This window comes from Trifolium pratense, linkage group LG3 (assembly GCF_020283565.1).
Source record: "Trifolium pratense cultivar HEN17-A07 linkage group LG3, ARS_RC_1.1, whole genome shotgun sequence".
NCBI classification, from domain to species: domain Eukaryota; kingdom Viridiplantae; phylum Streptophyta; class Magnoliopsida; order Fabales; family Fabaceae; genus Trifolium; species Trifolium pratense.
The window spans coordinates 54,195,974-54,223,867 of NC_060061.1; the positions used below are offsets into that span (position 1 = coordinate 54,195,974).

Below are 27,894 nucleotides of genomic sequence, written 5' to 3' on the forward strand. Positions count from 1 at the left end.
TATTATAATTTATTATAATTGGTAGAGACAGTTGACAGTTATGAACTTATGAGGGAGGAAAATACAGACAAATATTAGTTAATACTGTATGATATAGTATTAGTAGTCAGAGTTTGGATATTCTTCGTAAAAGCATTCAAGTGTTATACTTTTCAGCCACTTGAGGTCTGTTTTGGGCAAGTTGTCATTGAAAATATGACATCTGCCTAATCTATTTTGTTGTCAATATTAAGGTTAGTAATTGAAATGAGATAGTTTTGAAAAATTGCATAGATAATAAGATAACTTATTGTAAGAAAACAGTATATATAGAATAGTGTTGTAAGTTTTTGTCGTTTTCATGATAGATAGAAAATGAAGCCACAGCAAACGTCGTCTATGCAGTTTTTACTATGTGTTGAATTGAATAAACAATAAATATTGGTTTTCGGGGCCAAAATCTAAAGTACAAAAGTATTACTATACTATACATATGAAGTAAACCAAAAACAAAAGAGAAGTTTACAGAAGTTCTTCACTAGTTGAATACTTACTACATTGTCTCAGGCAATAAAATCTTGTTCTTCCTCTATTATATTTCATGATTATAAAGAATAAAATAAAATTCATCTCCCGGTTGGGCCATATGAACTCTATTCTTTAATTTGGTGAGTTAGGGGTATGGAAAGATAAAAGTAACAAATCATGTATTGTTGTTGATCATTAAGCTACTGAATTTGAGCAATTTCCACTAAAATTTTGTGGAGAGATTGTGGTTTGGAGAAGAATGGGCAGTGGTCACTGCCTTTGATTTTGAAAACTCCTTCAGGTGGATTTTCCCTCACTAGCTTCTCTTGGACATCAGGTGAAAGAGCGCGATCATCCAGCGTTTGAATGTAAAAGCGGCGTGCAGTACCATATTTGTCAGGAGATAAACACAGCTTCTCCATGATTGGACCAATAGGGCTCTGTCTCATTGAAACCATGGCTAAAGCAACATCCTGTAACACACCACATATCAAATTTTACCAGATCAGATGCTAATTAGAATCTATGATTCTAGCTGGAAATGAAGGTAATAGCAATGCAATACAGAATAAAAATAGGAAGAAGGGATTTTGTTCTTTAATCTTGAAGCCAGGTTGAGGTTCAATACCAGCCGGTTATTTAGGAGTTCTGAGGGCATTATCTGCCAGTGTAACGGGAATTTAAGCGAACAACAATATATATATGTATATGTATTTCTAAATAAACCCTCCAACCAAAAAGAGAAGCACATACTTTTCCAACTATCTACACAAAGCTTAGCATGCAGAAAAAAAATGAAAGAAGAAAAAAAAAAGGGAGAAAGTAATGAAAGAAGAAAAATGAAATTATTAAGTTGTATATGCTTTTTTCAACCATTTCTTAAAAATGAAAGAAGAAAAAAAGGGAGAAAGTAATGAAACAGCTTTTAGTTCCAAACTTTTACTATCTATCACAAGTTGTACATCTTTCAGTAGCGAACTTAAATGAAGCAGCAAAAAATCTAGAAGGTAAAAAGTTAGAAATATTCTCAAATCCTGCATACCTTTGTTGGGGATTGATTAAAATACAAGCCTTTCATCTGCTCTTTCTCAAACATAAATCCTGTTGGGGGCTTTTCTTTACCATTCCCGTGGATCAGAAACTTTGATTCTTGCATAAACTGTTCAGCAGATCCTAGCTGCAGTATAGAGGATTTGGTATGACAATTATAACATCTTCCAAGACAAATGCAAAACAAGATGTAATTTGACAAAGGAAAAAAAGTTTATTGGTAAATGATATTCAATCATAATAAAAAGCTTTACTTTTGAGTTCCAAATGGAGGAAAAACATCCAAGCACCACTCTAATCATGAACACATTTTGATGTGCTTTTTACTAAATATTATAAGTGCTTTTGGTGTCTTAGATACAAAAAAAAAATCATCTTTCTAGAAACAGCTGTTATCTTTATTTACTTTTTTTACTTTGAAGAGCCAAAATATTTAACTTTTCCAAATTTGTATAGTTTTACTACTTTTGTGGCTAATAAACATTTTTTACTGTGGCAGATTGTCATAAGAAGCATAGTATAGCAATGAAAAATTCATTGGAATGTTTGCCTAAGACTTCAAATTATAACCATAGAGTCTGAGTTATTGAACTTTTTTTTTTTGAAACAGCAAAATATTATTAATCATAACCGGTCTCTGCACAAGACGAACAGAGGCCGGGATAAACGGAATTACAAAACAAATGCGCCGTATTTAAGCGGAACACCAATGAAAAGCTAAAAGACGGACACCACCTAGTACACACTCCACAGTAAAATTTGGTATAATAGATTAAGAAACTACCCCAATTAGTTGGGGCACTATACATTATATGAAAATGTTTTAGCATGTATTATTATTAAGGAATTTGAGTTTGGTTTTTGGGTTAACTCACCATATAGTATGTAAACTCTCAAAATTTCAACCAGTCACATATGTAAATGAAGAAAGTACTGAGATACCTGATCAGCGAAAACATCAAACGGCCGTTGACCATCAGTCACCATTGTAGCACAAAGGAAGATCGCTTTCGAGATCTTGTGTGGATAGTGTTCCAATGCATATGAAATGCAAGCACCACCAATGCTATGACCAACAAGAACAACCTGCAAAATTTCCATTTTCTTGAAATATATACAACAGAATGCAGGACAATAAATGCTTTATAATTCAAATACAAAATTTCAATGTTACATCTGAACCTTTTCGTCCTCAGGAAGGTTTTCAAGATAATTAGTTAGAGGTTTTGAATATTCTGCCAATGTGGTGACATTGTTGCTGTCTGTGAGATCAATTCCAGATCCTGTAAGATCTAAGGCAACAGGCTGAAGTCCTACTTCTTCTAGAAGAGCAACAGTCTTGTACCAACACCATGCTCCAAAACCTTCTCCATGGATCAATACAAACTTCTTTGTTTTCATGTTCTCCAGTAATTCTGAATCCTGGACAGGATATAGCAGGTTATAACATGCACAATCGAAAGGATTAAAACAGCATTTAGTAAACCCAATAAATAAATTCTAACACATGACTAAAAAAGTTTGTTAACAACTCATTTGTGCAAACACAAGATTGTGCAGGCCATATATATTGAACACTCAAAGTCAATTCTTTTTCATTCTAGGTTCAAACAAGCATTTGCAGCTACCATGAAAACATTTAATTTCAATTCTATGCATAAATCCCAACAACAATACAAATAACCTTTTAAAAGAAGGATGTAGTTAAAGTGTGTGTGATTCAACAGTGGCAAAAAATAATATTGATTGAATTGATTTTATTTTTTGGGGGGTTTCCACCACCAGTATCCAACCCACGGGATCCCCTAATTTGGTTCAGGGTCAGTTCTGGCCTCAAGCGGTTCCATCCCCCTTCCGGTCGCAGTTGCGGGGGATCGAACCGTGGTCCTCTCTACCAAGTCCAGCACCAATCACCACTGGACCAACTAACAATTGGTTGATTGAATTGATTTTAGTTAAAAGTGAGTTCAAGGCAAAAAGATCTATGTTTGAATTGATATTAAATTTGAGTGTAAAATTCATGTTTGCAGGCAAAAGCTACAAATCATACCAGAATCAACTTTGATTCTTCAAAACCACCGTTTAAATCTCCCAAAAGTGAATCCAAAGATGCAATTAATTTAGATTAAATGACAAGCAATCCAACTGTATAAGAAAGAATTAAGCACCAACCACTAAATAGATGGTGACCTACTTCAATAAAAGTAGTACATGCTCAACATAAACTAACTCCAAACATGAAACATCCCTAATTGTCCCCTTAGACAAATTGTTATAGAGTCTAGAAATGAAGAAGAAAAACATGTTCCCTCCCAATAATGGTCAAGAAAAAGTAACTTGGTTAAAAACACATGAATATTTAGTGGAGTCAACACTACAAACACACAACACAAGTGAGCAAGCACTTCATCCTACACAACACAAGTCAGGGAAGTGGGGTATGTATGTATGTATTTGTAAAGGAGTATAGAAAATATACAGGCAAATATTCATAAATTAATTTCAAAAAACACAGTGAACTGGTCCTGTAGATACACCACCTTTATAGCCTATAAAAAAATAAAAAGTAACCCTTGATTTATTTTTTAACTACACTTGTCAGTCAGACACATCATGTTTCCATTTACAATTGAATAATTGTTGGAACCAAGTTAACTTTAAGATCTTAAAAAATGAAGGCAACCCACTTTTAACAAGTGATGAAATGATTGAAAAATAAAAACTTTACAATGAAATCAATAATAATCAGGAGAAGAACCTGCTTGTTGTTGTTGAGTGGGACAGAATCAGGTAAAGTGCGTCTTCTAGAGCTAGTTGAACCAGCAATTCTTCTAGACATAGAGCCTTCGAATCTCTGAGACAATTGATGCTGTTGAAGTGCCATAGATAATGCTTGAAGATGCAATTCTTCTTCAGAAACAAGCTTCCTCTGTGATCTACCCATTCTTTTGCTTCTTGATCCAACATCTTTTGACTCCTTTTTTGTCATGCAAATGAAACGATTACCCATTTTTTTTTCTTTTTCTTTTGAGAAATGAATGAAACTTGAGTTTGATTGTTGTATTGTACAGCAAAAGGAAGAGAAGAGGAAAAGGGGTATTTAGTATTTATTTAGTAGTATTGTTGTTGATGTAAGTTTGATTGTGTTTTTGTTTGGTTTTGGTGGTTTCGGAGAGAAGATGGAGTTGTTGGATATTAATGCAAATAAATAAATAAATAATTAATTAATTAAATAAATAAAAAACAACGTTATTATTTGCGAATGAAAGAATTGAATTCACAGCACAACACAACACAACACAACACAACACAACACAACACAACACAACTGATTTTTATTGCTTTTATTAAATGTTTGCTTCTCTTCTTTTTATTTCAATTTCAACGATTTCATACTTCATCATTTCATATTTTCAACGCTCTTTTCAATTTTTATAATTATATATAATAATCTATTTTTCTTTGTAAATAAATTGAACAGAAGAAGTGAATAACAGTTGAAGTAAATAAATAAATAAATAGTGTAGTGTAGTAACAAGAGAGAGAGAGAGAGAGAGAGTGGTTCGTGAGTGGAGACGAGACGAGACAGACAAGGTATCCTGAAAATAAGCGCATTATTGTGTGTACTTAACTTACTTACTGTAGGAGTAGTTTTGAACGTGCATTCAGGGCAAACATATGTCACCATGCCATCACTCGACTCGACTTCCTTCATAAATCGTCAAATTCTTCTTTTACCACTTGATATTTGGGTAGTATGTTAAAGGCTTGAGTTAGATTTTGAGCTTTTATCGTAAACAAAAAAAAATACTTAAACATTTTATGAAAGATAAATGTTTGTTTTCACAAAACTTTGTTAAGACAAAACACAAGTAAATCCAAACGAGCTTTATCTATGTCATCTTTTCGATTTTTTCATAAGCTCAAAAATAAATTAATTTAAAAGAGCCTTATTTATGTCATCTGCTCGCTTTAAATATTTTATAAGAAAAATAATAATATAGACCGACAATATAAACTAATTTTACACTATTAATCAATAGTAACATTATTTAATGTCCTAAATTACTAAATCACCACGAACTAATCTGGACTTTATCCTTCACCAAATCTTCTGATCTCCAAGTCACCCTATCACACCACATTTTATTGACATGATACAGAAGATTAGATTATTTATAAAAGATGTTAGTATAAAATTTCTATTAAACTCATTTCATAATACAGTAAAAAAAAAATTAAAACAAATGTGTGAGAAATAAATAAAAAAGATTATGAAGGTTCTGCCGTCCACGCTTTTGTAAAATTAAAAAAAAAAAAAAAAAAAAGTAGGAATGTAGCCCTGAAGTCCGAATGCTATGCAGCGGAAAAAAGGCCTAAACAGGCCCATGAGTATTGCAAAATCCCTTAACACATGGATAACGGTGATGCTGTTGGCACCCCTACTCTTTGCTACTATTACTTTTTTGCATTTTTTTCATGTTTAGGTATCAGATTTTGCGGGGATTTATGTGATATCACTATCAGTGTCTTTCAACAGTTATTGTGGTTTTAAGTAAAGAAGATATATGAGTTTAGTTGTTTGTAGTTGTTCATAAAGTGATCAAACCCAAAATAACAAAGAGATGAGTTTTGCTAGGATTAGATTTTATTATAAAAAAAAATTATTAACTATTTTCTTTTGTATCATCGATTACATATGTTTAAATTTCCAATAATATTTTCATTTATGATTTATCGCTCTTTGTATGTTTTCATTTCCTACAAATGACAAAAGAACTATTATAATGATTATTTTCTGATTCGACACTTAGTTAACTTACAGTAACATTACGTTTTTGCGATGGATTGTGAATGTAAATTTAACCCCATTCTCGACAATTAGTATCTACAAATGAGTATGTTTTAGATTCGTATTTAAAAAGTCTTTTACAAATAGTTTATAAATCAAAAGATCGTTTTCGAAATTGTCAGTTCGAAAAAGCATCGAGAAAACAATCAAACATTTGATATAATGAATAACAAGATTATATATAATCTTTGGATCATAGAAATACAGATACCAATCGTTAGTTGGTTCAGTGGTGATTGACGTTGAACTTGGCAGGGAGGACAACAGTTCGATCCCCCGCAACTACGATCGGGAGGAGGCTGAAATCACTTGATACCAGAACTGATCTTCGAACCAGATTAAACTGGTGGTGAAAGGGAAAAAAAATACAGATAGAATTGTTAACTTGCATTTAACACCAACAACAAAAGAGATAATTAGTCACTCGTAGTAACTTTACAATACATAATGTGAAAGAGATTAAATCGATTGTTGATTTTATTTCTCAGACTTCGCGAATCTTGCTTCCCTCTCCAAACTTGATCCTTTGAAAAAGTCAATGTTTTTCTTTTTTAAAATATTCATAATCTCATGATATATTTATTTTGAGAGTACTATAAGTTAACATTCGTATTTCTTAGAAGAAAGATACTTAATAATTTATAGTTCAATTGCAAAGTAAAAAAAAAATATTTTTCTATTAATTAACTCTTCTAAACAATTTATCTTAACTCTGTTTTTTCTTTAAAAAAAAAGTTAAAAGGTCTTTACTTTGGTAACCGTTTTTAAAAAAGAGTTTATTGCTTACAGTATATTACTAGCTTATAGCTTGTTTTTTAAACAATATTTCAAGTAGCTTATGAGTTTATAGTTTATCATTTTCTCTTCCAATTTTATCCCTATCATCTTACCTAAAAAAAATTAAACATATGTTTTATGTCATTTCATACTTATAAGTTAGTTAAACCGTTAATTATATCAAACACTATAAATTTAATCAATTAGCTTATCCACTATAACCTAAAAACTAACTTATAAACTATCAATTATAAATTCATCCGCTATAAATTAGGTTATTAGCTATCCATTATTTTTTTACCAAAATAACCTTAACTTATTTAAAGATTACTGGTATTTAAGCATGAAAAAAATAGTACTAGTAATAAAAAGAAGAAAAGGGTAGGGTGGCTGACTATCTCTCTCTCCTGTGATTTTGAAAACGGTGTGTGTTGTCTCTCTCTAGTCTGTACTCTGTACTGTAGGATATATCCATTCCTTCCTTCCTTCCTTGCTTATTATCGAAAACAGCGCAGCCCCAGTCCCAGGCAGGGTAGACACCCAAAACAAAACCCTTTCCCTTTCCTTTAGAGGTTTATAACATAATAATAACAATGAGCGAGGCTGCGACGTTAAACAACAAATGTTACTAAGAAGAAGAAGAAGAAGTAGTAATGCAGAAACTATTACAGCGCCCAACTTGTTCTTCACTCCCTCCTATTCTTTCTTCTTCTTCTTCTACTACTAATACTGTTACCGTTAATGCCCTCTTTCTCCCTTTACCACCAAAACCCTTTTCATCTTTACTTCATTCTACCACAACAACAATGGCGGCAGCAGCGCCGCCTTCACAATCTATTGGGGTTTCCTTATCCCCTTCTTCTTATTCTTCTTCGAAGAGGACTTATTCTTCTTCCTATGTTCGTACTACTAAATGTTTCTCTCCATCTCTAACCCTAACACGCCACACTACTACTAACAGATTCCTTCCCTGTCTTCCACTTCACCACTCTTCTTTTCATAATAATCATCATAATCAACAACAACAGGGTACTACTACTACTACCACAGAGGACGACGACGAGGATTCTTCTCTTCTACACACCAACCCTTCTTCTTCTTCTTCTTCTTCTTCCTCCTCCAACGCCTCCAGGCTAAATAGGAGGCAAAAGACTTCTTCTTCTTCATCTCCTGAATCATCATCATCACCCAATCCTCCTGATTTGTTGGCTATTCCCGGCGTCGGTCCCAGAAATTTCAGAAAACTCGTTCAGAAAGGTATCCAAGGTGTCGCTCAACTCAAACAACTCTACAAAGATAAGGTTGCTACCTCTCTCTCTCTCTCTCTCTCTCTCTCTCTCTCTCTTCTTCTTTTTTAGGGTTTTTCTCAATCAATGTGTACTATGTGTTAAACTTCATTTAGGGGTTTGTAATTCACTCTATCAACTTGTTACTGTAATATCAAAATTAAATCTTCATTCTCTGTGCCACTCTCACTCACATTGTAGTATCAAAACATCCCAACTAACACACACATTTTGGGATGATATGAAAATCACAACCCAAATATACATTTCGCCATATTCATTCAGGAATTACAGTGTTACTTATTCCTTTAATATCAATGTTCAATCCACTTGATTTTCTATTATTAAGAGCAATACAAACAGATACAATGTTATCATGTAATTTTTGGCCGTTTTGTTGGCTGCAGTTCATTGGCAAATCTAGTGACCAGATGGTTGAGTATCTACAGAGTTCTGTTGGAATCATCCACAAGAACCATGCTGAAAGTATAACTACTTTCATTAAAAAGAGTGTTGATGAAGAATTAGACGATACTTCCACTCGGAACCGGCCTCTGCAGAACAAGCGCCTTACTTTCTGCGTCGAGGGTAATATCAGTGTTGGCAAGACTACTTTCCTTCAGAGAATAGCCAATGAAACTATTGAACTGCGTGATCTTGTTGAGGTGGTTCCTGAACCCATTGCCAAGTGGCAGGATGTTGGACCTGACCACTTCAATATCCTTGACGCTTTTTATGCTGAGCCGCAGAGGTATGCATACACCTTTCAGAACTACGTATTTGTTACTAGGGTCATGCAGGAAAGAGAGTCTTCTGCTGGAATCAAGCCTCTTCGATTGATGGAGAGGAGTGTTTTCAGTGACAGGATGGTGAGTATTTTCATCCCTTTCTTCATATTCTTGTGGTGTGAGGCTGTTGGTTTTCTGTTTCCTTCTCATGTCGATACACCTTCTTTCTTTCTTCTTTGAATGTGTTTTCAGCTAGAAAATGATGGCATTTCATGGATTTGAAACTGTGAAATTATTTTCTTTTCCTGTTTGGTTTGATTTGAGATTGACAGATTTTATCATCCCACTGTGTTCAATAAAGGTTTTTGTACGAGCTGTTCACGAAGCCAATTGGATGAATGAGATGGAGATCAGCATTTATGACTCTTGGTTTGACCCTGTTGTGTCCACCTTGCCCGGCCTTATTCCTGATGGTTTTATCTATCTTAGAGCAAGTCCTGATACTTGCCATCAAAGAATGAAATTACGGAAGAGAGAAGAAGAAGGTGGAGTCAGCCTAGAGTATCTACGTGGCCTCCATGAAAAGCATGAGAGCTGGTTATTCCCCTCCCAAAGTGTTAATCACGGGGTATTATCAGTCAATAAGCTGCCCCATCATGTCGACAAGTCTTTACACCCTGATATAAGAGATCGTGTATTTTATCTCGAGGGTGACCACATGCATTCCAGCATTCAGAAGGTGCCAAGTTTGGAAAACCCATGTCTGATTTTATTATTTTTTTAATTTTATAATAGTCATGCTTAATTACTTTAATTACAAGCAGGTTCCTGCATTGATTCTGGACTGTGAACCCAATATTGATTTCAGCAAGGATATTGAAGCCAAGAGGGAGTAAGATAACTATCTCTTACTCGAAACTTTTGTTCCACCAGATACTTTTTTTTTATTTTTTTTATGTTAGAATATTATGATTTTTGTTGTCCTTGGTGTCTTATTATGATGATATGTTTGTTGTTGAGCTTTGCTTTTACTGGTTGAGTGTTAGGTTCCAAGTGTGAAGTATGGAACTTGAATTCCAAACCTTAAGTATTGAAACTCAATGTGGGGTTTATATGTAAGGACTTGAGCTCTCCCTCCACAATGGCTAGATTTTGTGGTGTGGTTCTCCCAAGGTTTGTTTCAATTGGTCTTAGGTACTTCCATCGCATCTCGCAGTTGGTAATGGCATCATTTGCAGGTTTTCGTGGGACTAGTTAAGAGACTAGACTATTGCACGACTAGCCTGTGTGGGTTTTGTGAGTGTGTAACCTGGTGGAATCAGGTTTTGATTGCAAGGTATAGGACTCCAATAGAGTTATTTGTATGCCACAGTAGCTAGCTTTGGTGGTCTGTTTCTCACTAAACTTTTATCATTATACTACACTTTTAATTGACTCAGATTGTTGGCATAATCGAGAGTATTGTTGTGCTCGTAAAATGTAAAAGTTAAAGCTATTACTGTTCATATGAATTTTATTCAGTAGTCATCATCTCAAACTATTTAGGGGGGGTTGGAGTGAAGTTCATTTTTCATCCTAGTTGGGCAAGCTGTGTAATTTTCTTATGTTAATGTTAAGTTACTTTTTTTAGTTGTAAATAGTAGGCAAGTATAGCACCTGCAAAAATAGGTAAGTAATTTCTCTGCATTCTGAAGTAGTGGGCCTATTATCACAACTACAACTAAGTGTTACCGATTCAACACATATATTTTCTTTCATTTGTGTCAATAGACTGTTCCATCCTATGATAAACTGGGAGTGGTATGTCAACAGATGACATATTTGTCCTGAAAGTAAATAATTTTAGCTATTATTTCAAATCCTTCCTTAAGTATGACTAATATAGCACAGGACTAACTTACAGCAATGATATTCATTTAATTGCTTTCTTTACAAATTCCATATGTCTCAAGTTAATCTCATTGTTAGCGGGTGAATGCTATGTTTTCTTTTCTGTAATTGAATCTTGGAAAGTAAGATGCCAAGATACCAAGTTCTATGTTGTTTTTTGTTTAGTAAAATTCTTAGATTGTGCTGTGCTATTTTTAGAATCCATTGGTGAGAGGTTTTGTCTACAATACATTAAACTGCTAGTTCATTGTTCACTAATGCATTGTGCGTGAATTTTTTTTTGCCTACGGTGCAGATATGCGCGCCAAGTTGCAAAGTTTTTTGAATTTGTCAAGAAACAGCAAGTTCTGTCTCAGGAAGCTCTTGTAGGTGATAAAAATAGCCAAGGCCATCCACAGGTGCTGCTACCCCGTGAAGGTAACCTGTGGCTACCAGGTGGAAAGCCTTTCCCAGGGCCACCCTTTGACTTCAAAAGGGCAATGTCATATATGTCTGGTAGTGGCTGATAACCTTGTGATTGAGATCAAGATATACTAATATCCCCCTGTTTATGTGTTCATGTTTTTTCTGCATGTAGAGAGAGATCTTAACTTAGACTTCGACTATGTAAAGTTGGTAGTTATTTATGGTAATACTTTGATAGTTGCTACTAATCTAGAGACTACTTGTTTTGTATTTCTTTGGTTACAACGATGGTCTTGGTACTAATTTGTCGTTGTTAATCGTTGATAAGGGTGTTCATAATTCATAGACTCTTCACGTCGTTCACCCAACAAGCTACTAATTGGCGTTGGGTTTGATTCCGTATTACAATTACACTGAAAATAGTTACAAAGCGGGTCTCAACCTACTACAAGACTACCTGAATTTGACTTGATGTTGGAAAATATAAGTCTGCTCGTTATATTTTTGAGTTCCAACATTTCTTCCTTTTTTTACTTTTAAAACATGTTAAACTCGAGGTTTTAATGTATCATTGCTCTTCAGATAATGCCTTACAATTAAATTGGAGTTAACAATAAAAACAATGTATATTACGAGAAATGTGAACTATTTTTTTGTCAGGTAGTCTAGTGGTCAGAAATTCAGCCATTAAGATGGATAAGTGGGGTGTCCGGGGTTTGAATTCTGACCCCTGCATATAAAATATTTCACATCATTTTATCCATTTCATATTTTGGAGTTCATTTGATCCCATATCACTTTTATTTTGTTTAAATTAGGTGTTAAATCCAATTAAATGTTTATTTTGATTACTAACATCGGTAATAAAGCCCATTTTACTCCATCTCCATACTGTAATTTTATTACTTCAATCTCTATAATATGATGATACCCTTTTAATTAACTTACAAAAATTTAGTTAGTAAGTGAAACTCATCTAATTCTTTCAATTTGATCAATATATTCATTATATTTCTATCACACTTTCTAGCTTAACCTATTCATCTAAACTGTTCTAACCAAGTGATTGAGGTTAATTAAAAACAAACCATTTAGGAAAACATGAGTTCAACTCTTGACTAAAATAGTAAATTCAATTCGGAACATTTGAAGTGTTGCGAAAAATGACTAATTTCTGATGATGTTGAATATACGGACAACAAATATAGCAATAACAAAACTGAAAACACTACCCCAATTTCAGCCTTCTTATTTATGCTAAAACTTTTAAACTATTTCTAGTTTTCTACAATGACCGGTTATTATACAATACAAAAATAAAATTGCTAAACTATTTCTGCACATGACATATGAGGAAAATGAATCATCTCAGCAACAATAGCAACCAACTGTTATATTCTTTTATCACTGGTTAAATGAACAGCTTGGTTTAGTAACTTGAGTAGTCACAAAGCTCGTCAGTCCTCCAAAAATGAATCTTCATAATCAGGTGCAAGCCTGTCTTGGCTTACAACAATCTCATGAACAAAGAATTATAATTTCACATCTAACTATTATTAATAAATCAGAGAAAAAAAAGAAAAAAGTGAAACCTTAGTCTATGGCTTTTCTTCAAGTTTGAATCAAACTACTTTTCTTTTGTGAATTCAAACTTAATGATATAGATATAAATTACATCTACTGAACAATTTGATTTCCTAAAGACAATTCTTTACATTTATAATTTCAAATTTTTCCCGATGTTAGCATTTTCATTTTTTGGTTCTACCTGTTTACACATGCAATCTGGCATGGGAAAAGTATATAGGGAACCACCAGCCTTTTTTACCTCGGTTCCCTTTAGATCACTATTGTGAAGCATGTCTTTCATATGTTGCTTAAATACTTCCCATCTGCAAAATCAGTAGTAATAAATATCAAACAACAAACGTTGCAAAAATAAATGCTAATCTAATCAAATATTTTAATGTCTGGTGCAACATACAACTTCATAAATAAATGCTAACCAGTAAAGATGGCCAAAACTGTACCTTACATGAGGGTTATCGAATAATAGAGCCAATCTTCTCTTATCGGGTTTAATTGTCTTTGAATGCCCGCCATACATATATCTCCTGTGACCCATCAAGAAGTGAGGAAAATTTCCACCCTGAGTTGTAACAAATACTTCACTATGAAGGCAAACAGTATAATCAAGAGCAGCCAACCTAGATGAGTGGCCCTGCATCATAAACACACGTTACAAATTTTGTTCTCCTGGAATTCTCTTACAGAATAACATGGATTGTTCTTGTTTTAAATAAGCACAAATAACTTCTCAAATACCAAAAATTGGGCAAGCTCTTCTGGAGTTGCCAGTGTATTTTTCGTTTGTAATCTTGGAAACATCTGTTTAAGTGGTGCCATGTACTTTTGTTCTTTATAAATTTTTCCTGCTGCAACATATACTAAGGTTGTATTATCGAAACCCATGCCTCTAAGCATCATTCCTACCTGCAGCATAAAATAAACAAAATGAGCTGTAGAATCAGATTTATGTTATTCTTCAAAAGGTTGTATTATCCTTCTGATTTTCTAGTTTGATTTAGCATTTGAATATTTCTCAAGCTCAATTTTTAATAAAGATATGCCAGCAGCCCTATCATTGGAATTTATGATTGATATACATCATATAAGATTTCAAATTATATCTTTAGGAAGCTAAATTAGCAAGAAATTAAAAATAGGGAAACAAATTCCCATTCAAATAGTTGTGTCCTACTGAAGTTATGTCTACTGTCCCAGCTGCAGGTAACATAAGCTTCTTTTAAAAGAAACACAGATATTAAATTCAAATCAGATCCTGTTTGCAAATACGAAAGAGACAAGAAACCCAAGAAAGGATGGAAAAAAATTTGTAAGTGCATACCTCCAATGGAGTCAAAGGACATTTTCCATCCACTCGATTTACACCAGGATTTATTATCCTATGCTTTCTTTTGAATTTACCTCGCCAACTCCTTTCACGAGCAATATCCATTTCATGTTTCTCCTCCGCCCCACCGTCATACTCACAACATGAAAATGCAACCATATCCTTCACACACAAAATATATTATGATATATAATTGATCCAGCACTAACCAAATACACAAGGAACTCGTGCGAAAATTGAAAATAGCATTTCATAATCATTATTAGACTTGTAGTCTACTCCCATCAAATACACAAACACTTAAGTTAAAAAAAAAAAAAACTACTTAGATATAAGGCAAAATCATTAAATTTTTACAACTGAATCTAGAAAGGATTATTGGCAATATCAACAGGTCTGTTGTATGCATTTATGGCACACAGGAACTGCAGTGCTTGCCCGATTCAGAGTAAACTGGCAGAGAAAAGGCTTCCGGCCCAATTCTGAAACTAAAGTGTTTGCCCAACTCATAGAACTAATTACTAAGTATCAATTGATGTAGAACCAGGGAACCAAAACATATCTGGAAAATAAAATTGGCAACAGCCCATTCAAAAGACATCAATACATAGCAATCAATTGGCCATTTGTAAGTTATAATCATCCAGTAGGCATCAAGTCAATCTCCAATTATTACATATCCATTCTGCATATATAATGTGTGTAGTAAATCTAACAACACAAGTACAAAGATATTTTACAATACCTCCTCAAAACGAAGATGCACTGAAACATATTTTCCACCACTTTGGGAACTAAGTTTAACCATCCGATCGACCATACTTTCCGCAAGCGTTCTAATAGGTTCCGAAAATCTAAGAGCTCCAAAGTTGGAAAAGCACCTAAGCCCTTGGATTTTGGAGGGTACTGACTGAGCTAATCTGTTGGAGAAAGGTGCAATACGAACAGCCCTGCAACAAGAATGAACAAAGTCCTCTTAGGAGCCAAAAACAAGATATTGGCAAAGATATGCGCTTGTAAGAGAAAAATAGTTATAGTAATAAAAAGGAAAATTACATAAGGATCCTTTATCATAATTTTGTGTCATCGTAGTTGTTAGAGTTCTTTTGAAAGAACACAATAGTTTTATTGATTGAAAAAAAGAAAATATGCAGAGGAAGATACTCCCCTAACACTCGAAAGTTTCCAGTCAAAGCTAAAATGTTCTAAGATAGAAATGGTAGCCTTATATATAGACCTCTAACTAACTAACAACCAAAACAACTAACTGACTGACAATTGAGATAATAATTTCCATCAAGAGCTGAAATAAAATACTATAATTGAACATTATTATAAATATTCAAACTCACTTGAGTTGAACTAGTGGTATTGGCTAGGGACCTTGGAGTGTGCTCCTCTCAAGGTCTCAGGTTCGGTTCTCCCTGGTGCCAATTTCGGTGGGCTAGTCCATATAGAGCAAAAAAAAAACTGTGGCTTTAAATGGGGCCAGCGGTGGGATTGGTCCCCTCGGATTAGTCGGTCCTTGGGCCGGATACCGAGTTTAAAAAAAATTTAAAAAATAAAATATTCAATAAAGCTTGATTGTCAAATGTCTCCAGTGGTTGAAGACTCCTTAAGTACAATAGTATAAGAGAATGAAGTGATTATATAAGTTTCTGTGCATAACTCAATGGGAATACTAAAATTACTTCCATTTATAAAATGTGTTTGGCATTCCAGTTTACATCTTTAGCATTTACACAATTTGTAGGATAATTGAACTTCTTTAAAAATACAGCTGAAACTACTTTCAAGGCAGAAGAACTGGAAGCCAACCAGTGAGGAGGAAACAGAAGAAGAGAGAAAGGCACACACCTCATTTCCAAAAGCTCTGGAAGAACCTTCTTAAGATAGTGAGCTGGACTAGACCAGGCCTTTACTCTAAGATTGACAATGTTACTTATGTTATTGTCAAACAGTTGAAGTATGTCATCTGGAAGTTCTCTTACCACATGCACATGTTTCTGAAGTGATTGTATGAAGAAATCTTCGTCGAAAATGTCACCGAAATGGCTGCATGATGAAAAATACGTAAACTTGTCTAATTTAAACAAGGAATATTGTAAAACTTAACAAAGGTTGCATATCAGATGTCTCAGTTAAGCACAAAATGGATTAAATCATTCTATTGAAAAGTAGTTCCTTTGAATGATGAAATATAAGACCATGCTGTGGCAACTAATGTAATGGACTCTCAGTTCAACATCTGTGACTGTTACTTATAAGTCTTGCATCCGTAAGTAGGTTTAAGATGACTCTGACGTTCAGGATATTCAAGTGGTCTTCTATTGGAAGTGAATGGTGCTAGATATGTCAAAAAAGCAAAAGACCAAACACAAACTGATGAGGTATGCAGGGCATATCTGTTTTCATTTACAAAACTTATCAATTTTCTGTAAGAGATAAATTACAGGGCAGAAATAATAATTAAGAAAACAGTCACGGTAGAAAAAAAAAAGTATGCTCTATATATATAGTATCTAGCCTTGCTTATTTTCCCTCACTAAGATGCATGGTTTATTGGTTCCTTCCTATGCATATATTACAATCCTTAAATTTGAAATCCATTTCAAAGATTTAATACAACAACATTAGGCTTTTCCATCAGCCGGTGTCAGCTACAAATATTTATTAAAACAATTCAAGGTGATCTTCTGTCCCCAGACCGAATAATCTTTTTAAGCTGAGATCTTATCAGACTTGTCTTTTGCACATGACTCATAAATGGTAGATGTAGAGGAAGTAGAATGATGAAGCAAGTTGATTTTCCAAATTCAAATGCAACCATGTGAATGATACAGTTGAGAAGAAACTCAAAAATAGTTTGACTATATAGCATTGAGATTTGACAGGCAAATAAATGCATAAACAACCACCATAATCATGTTACAAATTTTAAAAGCAAGCATAACAAAAGCAAATACCTTGAGTCTCTCCATACACTATTTAAATGAAATAATGGAATAACAAGAGTTGCATTTAGCAATCCAGCCACAGCAACTGCGTCACATATCTGCACAGCGAGTAGTATAATAAGCGCCAGAACAATGTGGACACCAAATCATTGATGTTCATCAAATAGCATTAAATATGCATCATGTATGCCTGGAAGTCTATCATCATACTTCATTCAGACCAAAATAAAAAATATTCAACAACTTCATAAGGCAAGCACTAGATATAACTCAATGGACATCCATTTTTGGAAACAAATTATCGCTGCGGAAAATCACCATTAACAGCATTTCTATTCCTCCTACCAACCTACGTACATGATTTCAAGTTTTCTTACACCCATTCACAAGGAACTCAAATCTTACATGGCAAGTCCATGTAATGAGAATGGCCATTACCAGTCAAATTTGGTTGCATTAGGAACTTAAGTTTGACTGAAAAAACACACATGCCTGTTATGAGAAAACAAAGCTTAACTTTTCTGAGGTCCATCTTATATATGTTTATTTATATGAAGGTTCAAGAGAGTAATGTTCAAAATAATTTACATTTGATTCTTTTATTTTTTTACAAGTTGATAACAGAAACAGTTGAATAGAAAAGAACAGTGTTATGAATGATGATATCATTTTTTCTGATACCAAAAATGGGATGAGAGGGCATGAAATGGAATCAGTATTCCTGGGTACTACGTAAGATTCCTAAACCTCAATAAATAAACCAATAATTAGTAAAATCTTTGGTGTAATAAATAGGCATACCGACAAGCGTTGCTGATTGAGCCCACCATTTGCTTCAATTATAAGGTAACCGTTTGACTTGGGAAATTCTAAGCAAAAAGAAAAAGGACAAGAAGAAGTTAGCAAATTGTTTCAACAATGATAACACACACGGATAGAGGAGATAAAATAATAATGAAACTGAATATTCTTTATGTATAGGTGAAATTGAATTGGAAAGCTAAAATAGCAAAGAAAGACATTATATTTATAGTGAGAAAGAGGAAAAGCTAAGCAATGCAAAAGTGGAAAAGCAAATATTGAGAATCAGAGAAAATGGTTTGCCATAAATGGAGAAAACTGAAGGAAATAAAAAAGACCTATTTGAGGAAGAGTTCTATTAGCACAAGGCTTCCACTGTCTATCCTCTTTGACATTCCAAACTTTCATCAACTGCATCAATGAGTGAATGAAACAATGATTAAAGAATTAAAGTGCATTTAAAGTTAGTTAATTAATAAATTAAAGAGTGCAGAAGAGAGAGAGAGAGAGAAGTTACGAGATTTGTGGAAGTTGCGTTATTATTGTTGGTGTCGGATTCGAATTCCATGAAAGGCCAAAGATGATGAAAGAGTTGAGGACTTGTATAAATAGAACCAGGAAGAGGAGGAGGGTGTTTTTGTACAAGAACAACATCGAAGCTTAAAGAACCCATATACAATAGCATTCCTGAAATATAGAATAAAGGCGCAAATAGAAGCAACCCTCGTCTTCTGAAAATGGCAGACATAAGAAGGAATACAAATTTGGAGCATGTTGATTTTGATGAGGAGGATGAGGTTCCAGCGAGGCCGCCGCTCTTGGTCCTTCCGAGGCGGCTGTGGCCATGCATTTGTTATTATGAGATCGATCCCAATCCAATCCCAATCCAATCCAGAAAGATATATAGATAGATAGATCTCGAGAGTAGTAGTAGTACTCAAAAGCAGTAACTGTTCAATTTTGTTGTTGTGTTTCAATTTGGTTGTACATATTCTTCAATTCAATTCAATGCATCATATCTGTGTGTGGTTCAGAGCTCAGATCAGAAACAAATCACTGTTATTTCTTACACTATATATAAAAAATAATAATAATAATAATAATAATAAAAGCGAGCGAATGCGATAATAATAATGGAGAACAAAGAAAGCAAGAAAAGAAAGTAAGTGCATCCGTGCGTACCTACCTTCGTCGAAATTATCATGCGTGTTTGTGTCACTAATTCAGACCTGTTTAATGTTCTCATAATTACTATAATTATTTTCAACTTATATCTTTGCCCAATTCTTAAAATTACTTATATTAGGAAACTAAATCTTTAAATTCTTCTTATTAGCACTCTAATTATTACAGAGTATCATAAAAAAAATAAATGTATCAATTTAAAAACTAAATACTATATATAATTAATCGTGATTGAATTCAAAAGGTTAATGAATACGCAAATTTAGTTTGGTTGGTGGGGACATCACATGTATTATGGAGAAGTCAGAGTTTGAAGTTTGAACCCCAAACAAACTCAGGATATTCAACTTATTCACTTTTAAGGTGAAATTTCTAACTTCTAGACAAAAAACAAAATAAATTATTTTTTTTATTGAGTAATTTAGTGGTTAGAATTTTACCGTAAATAAATAAATGTATCAGGATTTAAATATATATTATATGCAATATTTTTTTTTTTTTTTTTTGGTTACAATATGCAATATTTCTATCAACCTGTTAACTCAATGAACTTAACTTATAAATTAGCTTATAAATGGATCAGGGTTTAAATATATATTTCTATCAACCATACGATTTAAATTAAACTCTAACTAAATTAATATATTATTCGTTCTCGTGAACTTAACTCAGTCGGTAGAGACATGTATATATTATTATGCAAGAGTTTGAGTTTAAATTTCAAACAATCAATTTATTCACTTTTAAAGTAAAATTTCTGATCATCAGACTACTAAAAAAAGTACAAATTTTAATTACGAACTCTTTTATTTATTTTAAATTTTTTATTTTAAATCAAACATTTATTAAGATAGTAAAAAAGATAGAGGATCCTCTCAATTTTTTTTAGAGACACCTTCTTAACTAAATAACTGGTCTACTAGTAGTTAGTTAGTACCTGTATTGTGTACTGTATTGGTGGTGGGGAATGAATGACAGAGGAGCAAGCTTCTTGTTTGAAGAAGACATACTGTATCACGCGATATGCGCGTGCGTGTGTCTCTGTTTTACAAACTAAACTCAAAATAATTACTCAATGTATGTCCGTCGGTTTGGTTGGTAGAATGAGATTTTGATGTATTATTATTTTACACACAAAACCGACGGCGCTGGCTGGAGAATCAAATCCGAATCTAACTAACTAACAAACTTCAAGACACCACACCACATCCATCCACTTCGCTGCTTTGTGTTGGTGTTTCCTCAATTTTGTCGATCACATCACATATTTCAAACATAGAAAAGTAATAATAATGAGTCCAAAAAGCATAGCCTCTTGGAAAGCTCAACAAACTCTCATCAATCTTATCAACAACCATTGTTCCACTGTGAACCATTTGAAACAGATACATGCTCGTATTATCCTAACTGGGTTTCACCACAATCTTATCCTCGCTGGAAAACTCATTATGTTCTCTGCTCTTTCCAATATCAATTACGCTCTTTCCATATTCAACACTATTCATAAACCAGATACTTTTCTTTGGAATACCATCATTAGAGCTTTTGGTAATTCTACCCAACCCACAAATGCTATTCATTTCTACAAAACAATGCACCGCCAGCCGAATGTCATACCCGATACTTTCACTTTTTCTTTCCTTCTTAAAATTATTGCTAGATTACCAGGATTTCTTACTTTCGGGAACCAACTGCATTGTACCATCATTAAGTTTGGTCTTCAAACTCATACTTATGTTAGGAATTCTCTCATCCATATGTATGGTATGTTCAAGGATATACAAGTTGCACACTACTTGTTTGAGGAAATGCCCAAACCCGATTTAGTTGCATGGAATTCTATCATCGACTGTCATGTGCATTGCGCAAATTACAATCAAGCCCTTCAATTGTTCGCCAGAATGCTGCAGCACAGTGGTACGGAATTGCAACCCGATGATGCCACTTTCGTAGTCACCCTCTCAGCTTGTGGTGCAATAGGAGCACTTGATTTTGGGAGGAAGGTTCATTGCTTCATTCGAGATAGTACTGATAATCTTGGTGAGTGTATATCAGTCTCCAATGCCCTTGTTGACATGTATGCTAAGTGTGGTGCAGTGGAAGACGCTTATGACACATTTAACAACATGAAAAGGAAGAACATAGTTTCCTGGAATGTCATGATTCTTGGGCTTGCTTCTCATGGTAACGGAAAAGAGGCTTTAACACTTTTCACAAGAATGCTACAACAGAATGTTGAGAGACCGAACGACATTACTTTCTTGGGAGTGTTGTGTGCTTGTAGTCACGGAGGATTGGTTGATGAAGGAAGACGATATTTTGATATTATGAATAGAGACTATAACATCCAACCTACAATAAAGCATTATGGGTGCATGGTGGACCTTTTGGGTCGTGCTGGTTTAGTTGTGGAAGCATACAAATTGATCAAGAGCATGCCAATAGAGTGCAATGCTATCATATGGAGGACACTGTTAGCTGCGTGTCATGTTTATGGAAATGTTGAACTTGGTGAGAAGGTAAGAAAACAACTATTGGAATTGGAACCAGACCATAGCAGTGATTATGTTCTTCTTGCTAACATGTATGCAAGCACGGGTCAATGGAATGAAATGAGCAATGAGAGAAGATCAATGCAAGAAAGGAGAGTTTGGAAACCAGAGCCCGGTAATAGCTTCATCGGCATTCCTGGAATGAGGTTGGAGAGAGAGACTGTTTAAAGATTGTTGTAATGCTGCCGAGAAGCTTTCCTTTATGCTTAAACAACTGTCAACAATGTGGTTTGAAGGTTTCAACTGACTTAGTAATTAATTGGTCTTGTAATTAGTCAGGTTCCAGCTACAGTTTTTGAAATATTGTAATTTATACTTGGTAAGCTTTTGTGGAATCTGGATACCTATTTTGGAAAATGGTACTATAGTTTTTATTTTACCGTATTATATTCTTTGATCAGAGTTGTATGACATATCCACGGTGTTTCATTAAATACATGTATGCTCATGATGACGACTTGAAAATATACAAGAAAAAGATTTCTGACTAAACAGAAGGAAAAAATAATCTTATACTAGTCATTGTATATCTCTGTTTTCTCCTTTCAAGCATTACCTAAAATAAATAGAATGTGATCAACATCTTGATCAATGATCAGTAATTTTTCACCTCAATCCATTTAGTCTTTGTAAATAGAACCTTATTAAAATTATAAAGTATTGACTTTTAGATATCATTTGGCTATGTAGAAACTTACTAGAATTAAAAATTGTGTATAATTAGTGAAGCCTATAATAAGTACACTACATATTTGAAAATTAATTGACTGATTTCTTTCTTGAACTTCATTTTCTGGAAAGAACAACTACCAGCCTGCAGAAAGGGACTGCCAAGAGCCCGAGAGTTTTCAAAAAGTGAGGAGCTTCCTTTAAGTTCTATTGGTAATAGATGTCTTAATGCAGCAGGGCCTCAAGTCTCAACTAACTTTATTGTCTTCTACCATTCCTCCTTTCACTCTTTAAGTAAGCTACCATGAAAGTGAGTTCATAGATTTGATGTTTTAATTACTTAGTTGGCAGATGCAAGAGCAGCCTGAATACAATCAAAAAACTTGGCTAAAAGTCTATACCTCTCAAAGTGCCAGTGTTTACTTGGCAAATGTTTCAAAATAAAATTGCATCGACAGATAGTTTGTTAAAGAGAGGAATTATTAGTGCGGATGCAACCTTATCTGTAAGTGGGTATGGGGAGTGTGAAAATGTTAACCACTTGTTCTTTGAATGCCCTGTCTTTTCTACAGTTTGGGGGAGAATTTATTTGTGGCTTGGTGTCAAGACAACAATGAGCAATGAGGTCTGTAGTCATAAGGACTTTGAGCAATTTGCAAGGGTATTGGTGGGAGGAATTATGTTGAACAAAACATGATGGTATTATGGTTTGCTTGTGTATGGCACATTTGGAAATTAAGAAATAAGATGTTGTTCCAAGGAAAATGGTTTAAGATCGAAGAATTAGTGGAGGCGGTGATGATCACCTCTTAGAATTGGTTGCCAGTCAAAGGCAAAGGAGTGTATACTCAATATCTCAATGGTGTTCAAGTTCTATAGGGTGTTTGGGATGCTGTGAAAATTAAGGTGACAAATATGGAGTCCTTGATGGATAGTTGGTTGGTGAGCTAAGGGACACCGAAGGAGGTGCAGAATTCAAATCTTGAAAACTAACATGACCATTAACTTACTTATATTTGCCTATAAAAAGGTGAAAAATATGAAAAGATAATTGGTAAAGGAAGCTGTGAGTGACTAGCAGTAATACAGCTGTACACTCTGGTGAATTCAAGACAGAATTTTGAATTAGGAGCACAAACAAGGCTGCAACGAGGCTACAGCAAACTGTGATGCCAATTAAGTGACAATGTTTGGTATCTAATAGCAATTAGGGATTAAAACGAAGCCTATGGTCTGGAAAGATATATTAATATGTTTATTGTGCTTGTTTTGTGAATGGGGGAAATGAGGCAAGAGCCATATGTGATATGGAAAGAGATAATGCTACAAGTGGGATTTTTGGCATGACCAGAATAATGGCACAGTGAAAATCAAGGTTGAAGTGGGGGGAGTTGAAATACGAAGAATGTGTGAGAACTGAGAAATAGTATGCACACTCGGGTGATGAATACAAGGCAAGGAGGAAGGAACATCAACTGCTGGAATGGAACAGGCGTCGATAGGGATAAAGGTAAGGAGTGAACGGCAATAGAAGCTATGAAAGCAAAAGTGGATCTAAAAGTGGAACAGTAATACATAAATCACTGCAGTGGACCATTTGTGTGCTATCAAAATTGTGGAGAGGTTTGATATGAATGGAAATGTAACTGAGGTGGTGAACTTTAATGAAGTGGAAAACAAAATGCTCTGAACTTTGATGATATGGGAAGCTGCTATGCTTGAGGTGCTGTTTGGAGGGTAGTGAATCGTGATGATGTATGTGCAACAGTAAAGGAGAAATGAAGCTGAACTTTAGTGACTATAACACTTGGTGATCATATGGGAAAGGTGTATTAGAGGTACTGGCTGTTTATGTTTATAGGGGGATCCTAGTCAATTGAAGTTTCAAGTTAACGTGTGATTGATTGTGATTGGTATTTTTTTTTTTAAAAAATTACTTAGTTGGCCGTGGCGCGGTGCCTTTGCTAAAATTCAGTTGCTATGCTTCTGCTCCATTAAACAAACAGCATATGTGAGTATCTAGTAAGTAACTTCATTTGAGACAACCATTAAAAAATGCAAACTACATCTCCGGTTCATCAAAATTGAATCCAAATTACATTGAAATAAAAAAAAATAAAAAATTACAGTCTTTGTTTCATCCATTACATGAAAATATGATTATTCTTTTTATGAGGGTTAAACCAAGATTATTATTATTTTTTTTTTTGCGGAACTAATACGAGAATCCTCAACTGCAATCTTTACTTGAAAAGTTGCTACTATTAAATTTAGCACCACCATAAAAGAAAAGATTCTTCTTCCAAATAGTTTCAACGCTCAAGGGAAGCAAATACTCCCCGTCTCATAAAAGATATCTCATTTGGAAGCAAATACTCCTCTTCTCATAAAAGATATCTCATTTGAGTTGTGTGCGTTTTTTAAAGTACAAAGAGCATCCAAACCCAGTGCCTAAACTTGCATTACAAAGAGCAATCAGATCACAAAATACAGTGCCTAAACTTGCATATATAACCCACTGATGACCTAAGTTGAAGACAAATATGTTCAATCTAGAAGCTTGTACTCAAAGAGCATCCTAACCCAGACATATTGCACATAAAAAAGCCTACCCTAGTGCAAAACTTAAAACTTCTAAAATACTAAATTGAAAAGGCCCCTTAAGAAAAATACCACAACATTCATGACTTCAAATTTAGTCTTTCCCAATATTAACAGGGAAAAGTCTACAATCTGCCTCAAGCGTCCACTTTGTAGGTGTATAGTTGAACCTCGAACTGAAATCATTATCCCCTAATGAAATAAGATCTGGATGAAGCAGAATTAATTTGCTGCAGAAATAAGGCACTAGCAGAAAAAGGTAGTTTAACGTCATCAACGTCCTTAGAAAGACATGGACAAGATGGAACAAATTTTTCATTGTATCATAATTCAAAACATAAATGTAAGCTGATCTTATTACATGGCATGTGGCAGCCACTATTGTGATAAAGTAAAGAAAGGGTTCATCCTTATTATGTTTATTAACTGACTAGTATTAGAACTCGTACAATGCACAAAGAAATGTCTCCCCAATAACTGATCCAAGATTGGTTTGTCGTCAAATCCGGTGGCATAAGTCGATGTAGTCATATTCCAGTGGCATCACAGAAGAGCACCGTAAAGAAGGAAGCACATAACCCCAAAAATATCATCAAAAAGTAATATGATTTTTTAATTTACTTCAAATGGGTTCCTCTAACTAAAACATCATTGGATTCAAAATAGGACCTTTTTACAAAGTGCAGTTAATTAATGAAGGAAACATCAAACACATAGGAACACAAAATCTCATATCAGCTCAAGAAGAATGACACAGTAATGCTGAACCAAATCAATCCATAATCATGATGCCCATTCTTCACCCATGAACTTAAATTTTATGTACCTATGGCATGAAAGTAATGGTACTCAGTAAACCATAGTTTGCTTCTCCTGTTCTCTTTCCATTTAATTGGGAGTTAGAACCATGTTTCAAATGCAAAATAATTGGGCAAAGAGTGGTAAAAATTGCACTTAGTCTTGAATAACATTCAAAACTGGTAAAAAAAAGCACAAACTTACCCTGATACTCTCCCACTGTCAATGAACCAGTTATGAGAGAAACTTCAAACACAGATTCCTCTCACAATACCATTTCCAGCATGCCATAATTTGAGAACATGTGCCAATTCAATTCTAATTCCTATCAAGCTATTGCAACTATTTTCAGCTTGCATACAACTCAAAATTACGGAAAGAAGTCAACAACATAACTCCTCTCTTTCATTCTCTCCAAATACTTTGCTAAGGCTAGAGTTCTACTTGAGGAAATCCCATGAAAATATATTCACCCCGTCTCCCGTGAAAATTCAGCTCAGGCATTACCCACTGTTGTCAGGCAGCAGAGCATTCGTTTTCAAACACTTTTAATCATAACATATTAGTTGTTTTTCCAAAATCAGTATGCTATGCAGCTTTTCTTTGCGGTGAGAATAGTCTTCAATGTTTATCATTTCTTTGGTGTATGAAGGCATTAACTTAATAATTCGAAATGAAAGCAACAAATTTATCGATGTCCATGTAGGCTATGATAATTAGATAATTAATTCTAATTGCCACTAACCTGTTCTATCAATTGGAAAAGGGCTCAAAAGTCTTGTCTTTAAACAATAATCTAGACTAATAGCAGCAGAAAGAAAAATGACAAGATTCTCAGACACATAAATTGTTCCATCCCAGGCATACGATAATAAGCTTTCGAAGTTCAGTTCAAGAAGTGATCCAGCACTGAGGATTGCGAGACCTGCAATGGCGATTTTATTTCAGTGTTACTGTTAACTTAGATCATGACATTACAACAAAACATACAATTTTTTTTATCTAAATTGAGTTGATTAGATACAAATTTGAGCTTATTTAATTTAACAATCAGTAGAGCATATGCATGGTGAGTTGATTACCTTTAACAACAGCAAAAGCTGCTGCAACCCCAGTCTTAAGCTGAAAATCATCCAAATTTGTCCTTACGGTGTATCGAAAAGTGACTCCAAACAATGCACAAGATATGAAATTGATTGCCAAAGAGAGAAGCAGTTGAGTTGTGTTGGTGGACTGAGCGAAGCATATGGGAAGCCATGAGAAAGTGCCAACAAGGGCAGAGATAGATGCTGCTTTTAGTGATTCCAGTCTCTCTTCATCACGATCAATTTCTTGTTCTTCATTTATCAAGAGAGATCGTTCTGCTTCCTGAAGCATGGCTTTTGCCTCAGAAATTTCTCTTTGACTTTGTGCAATCTGGGAAGCTTTTCCTTCAAGCTGTTGAGTGTAATCCTTGAACTGTTTTAGAGCAAGTTCCTGTTTTTCAATGAAAGCAAGTTCAGTCCTAGCAATCTCAACTCTCTGTGATGCCTTCTCTAACCTGTCCATCAAAATCTTATTCTCTTGTCTGCTCAATAGCTCTTCAACTTGCTCGCCCATCATTCCAGACAGTGCGTCTTTGAAATCGTTCTCATCCGAGTTGTTGTTGTTGCTGCTGCTGCTGCTGCGGCATTTGAAGAAGAATGTGTTTGGAAATGTTTTATTAGAAGAAGAAGAAGATGATGACAGAGAAAGAGGAAGAGATGGAACCCTAATAGTAATATTAATAACGGAACTGGACATCATCATAGCGTTAACCAATCAATCTAAGCACCAGAAAGATCAGATATTCATCACTCTTCTTATCCTTATGCAATGCAACTATAAACATGCCAAATCAAATCTCTCACTCAGCCACAACTTTACTGGGACTCAATTTTAAT

General features: G+C 34.4%; 5 protein-coding genes across 13 annotated transcripts; 2 read left to right on the plus strand and 3 right to left on the minus strand.

Annotated features, from left to right (window-relative positions):
- Positions 1–441: 441 nt before the first annotated feature.
- LOC123916853 (putative methylesterase 12, chloroplastic) lies at positions 442–4,972 on the minus strand. Its single transcript, XM_045968418.1, has 5 exons — positions 4,316–4,972; positions 2,740–2,979; positions 2,500–2,643; positions 1,550–1,684; positions 442–980 (listed from the first exon to the last, which is right to left on the minus strand). The coding sequence occupies exons 1-5, from the start codon at positions 4,565–4,567 to the stop codon at positions 708–710; spliced, it is 1,044 nt and encodes a 347-aa protein (XP_045824374.1). The 5' UTR covers positions 4,568–4,972; the 3' UTR covers positions 442–707.
- A 2,577-nt stretch (positions 4,973–7,549) lies between these two features.
- On the plus strand, positions 7,550–11,834 carry LOC123916136. The gene is made up of 5 exons (XM_045967515.1): positions 7,550–8,487; positions 8,880–9,341; positions 9,562–9,939; positions 10,025–10,092; positions 11,386–11,834. Exons 1-5 carry the CDS (start codon positions 7,840–7,842, stop codon positions 11,594–11,596), a joined length of 1,767 nt encoding a protein of 588 aa, XP_045823471.1. The 5' UTR covers positions 7,550–7,839; the 3' UTR covers positions 11,597–11,834.
- An 881-nt stretch (positions 11,835–12,715) lies between these two features.
- On the minus strand, positions 12,716–19,432 carry LOC123913712 (O-fucosyltransferase 9). Of its 7 annotated transcripts, none has more exons than XM_045964536.1 (11): positions 19,350–19,432; positions 18,685–19,186; positions 18,506–18,578; positions 18,168–18,235; positions 17,376–17,464; positions 16,267–16,464; positions 15,155–15,359; positions 14,404–14,571; positions 13,821–13,988; positions 13,526–13,716; positions 12,716–13,387 (listed from the first exon to the last, which is right to left on the minus strand). In XM_045964536.1, the coding sequence occupies exons 2-11, from the start codon at positions 19,015–19,017 to the stop codon at positions 13,213–13,215; spliced, it is 1,668 nt and encodes a 555-aa protein (XP_045820492.1). In that variant the 5' UTR covers positions 19,018–19,186; positions 19,350–19,432; the 3' UTR covers positions 12,716–13,212. The 7 variants fall into 7 exon arrangements, with proteins under 7 accessions (XP_045820492.1, XP_045820497.1, XP_045820496.1 ...); XM_045964541.1 differs by having other exon boundaries at positions 13,531–13,716; positions 19,350–19,425; XM_045964540.1 differs by having other exon boundaries at positions 13,531–13,716; positions 19,354–19,423.
- An 813-nt stretch (positions 19,433–20,245) lies between these two features.
- On the plus strand, positions 20,246–22,288 carry LOC123913714 (pentatricopeptide repeat-containing protein At1g59720, chloroplastic/mitochondrial-like). Its single transcript, XM_045964542.1, has one exon. The coding sequence runs from the start codon at positions 20,645–20,647 to the stop codon at positions 22,070–22,072; it is 1,428 nt and encodes a 475-aa protein (XP_045820498.1). The 5' UTR covers positions 20,246–20,644; the 3' UTR covers positions 22,073–22,288.
- Positions 22,289–24,954: 2,666 nt separating this feature from the next.
- LOC123913715 lies at positions 24,955–27,887 on the minus strand. 3 transcript variants are annotated; one of them, XM_045964544.1, is made up of 3 exons: positions 27,055–27,887; positions 26,718–26,897; positions 24,955–25,381 (listed from the first exon to the last, which is right to left on the minus strand). In XM_045964544.1, the coding sequence occupies exons 1-3, from the start codon at positions 27,758–27,760 to the stop codon at positions 25,269–25,271; spliced, it is 999 nt and encodes a 332-aa protein (XP_045820500.1). In that variant the 5' UTR covers positions 27,761–27,887; the 3' UTR covers positions 24,955–25,268. The 3 variants fall into 3 exon arrangements, 2 of the variants coding, with proteins under 2 accessions (XP_045820500.1, XP_045820501.1); XM_045964545.1 differs by having other exon boundaries at positions 24,955–26,000; XR_006811695.1 differs by lacking the exon at positions 24,955–25,381 and adding an exon at positions 25,468–26,000 and having other exon boundaries at positions 26,177–26,897; positions 27,055–27,886.
- Between the last annotated feature and the right edge of the window lie 7 nt (positions 27,888–27,894).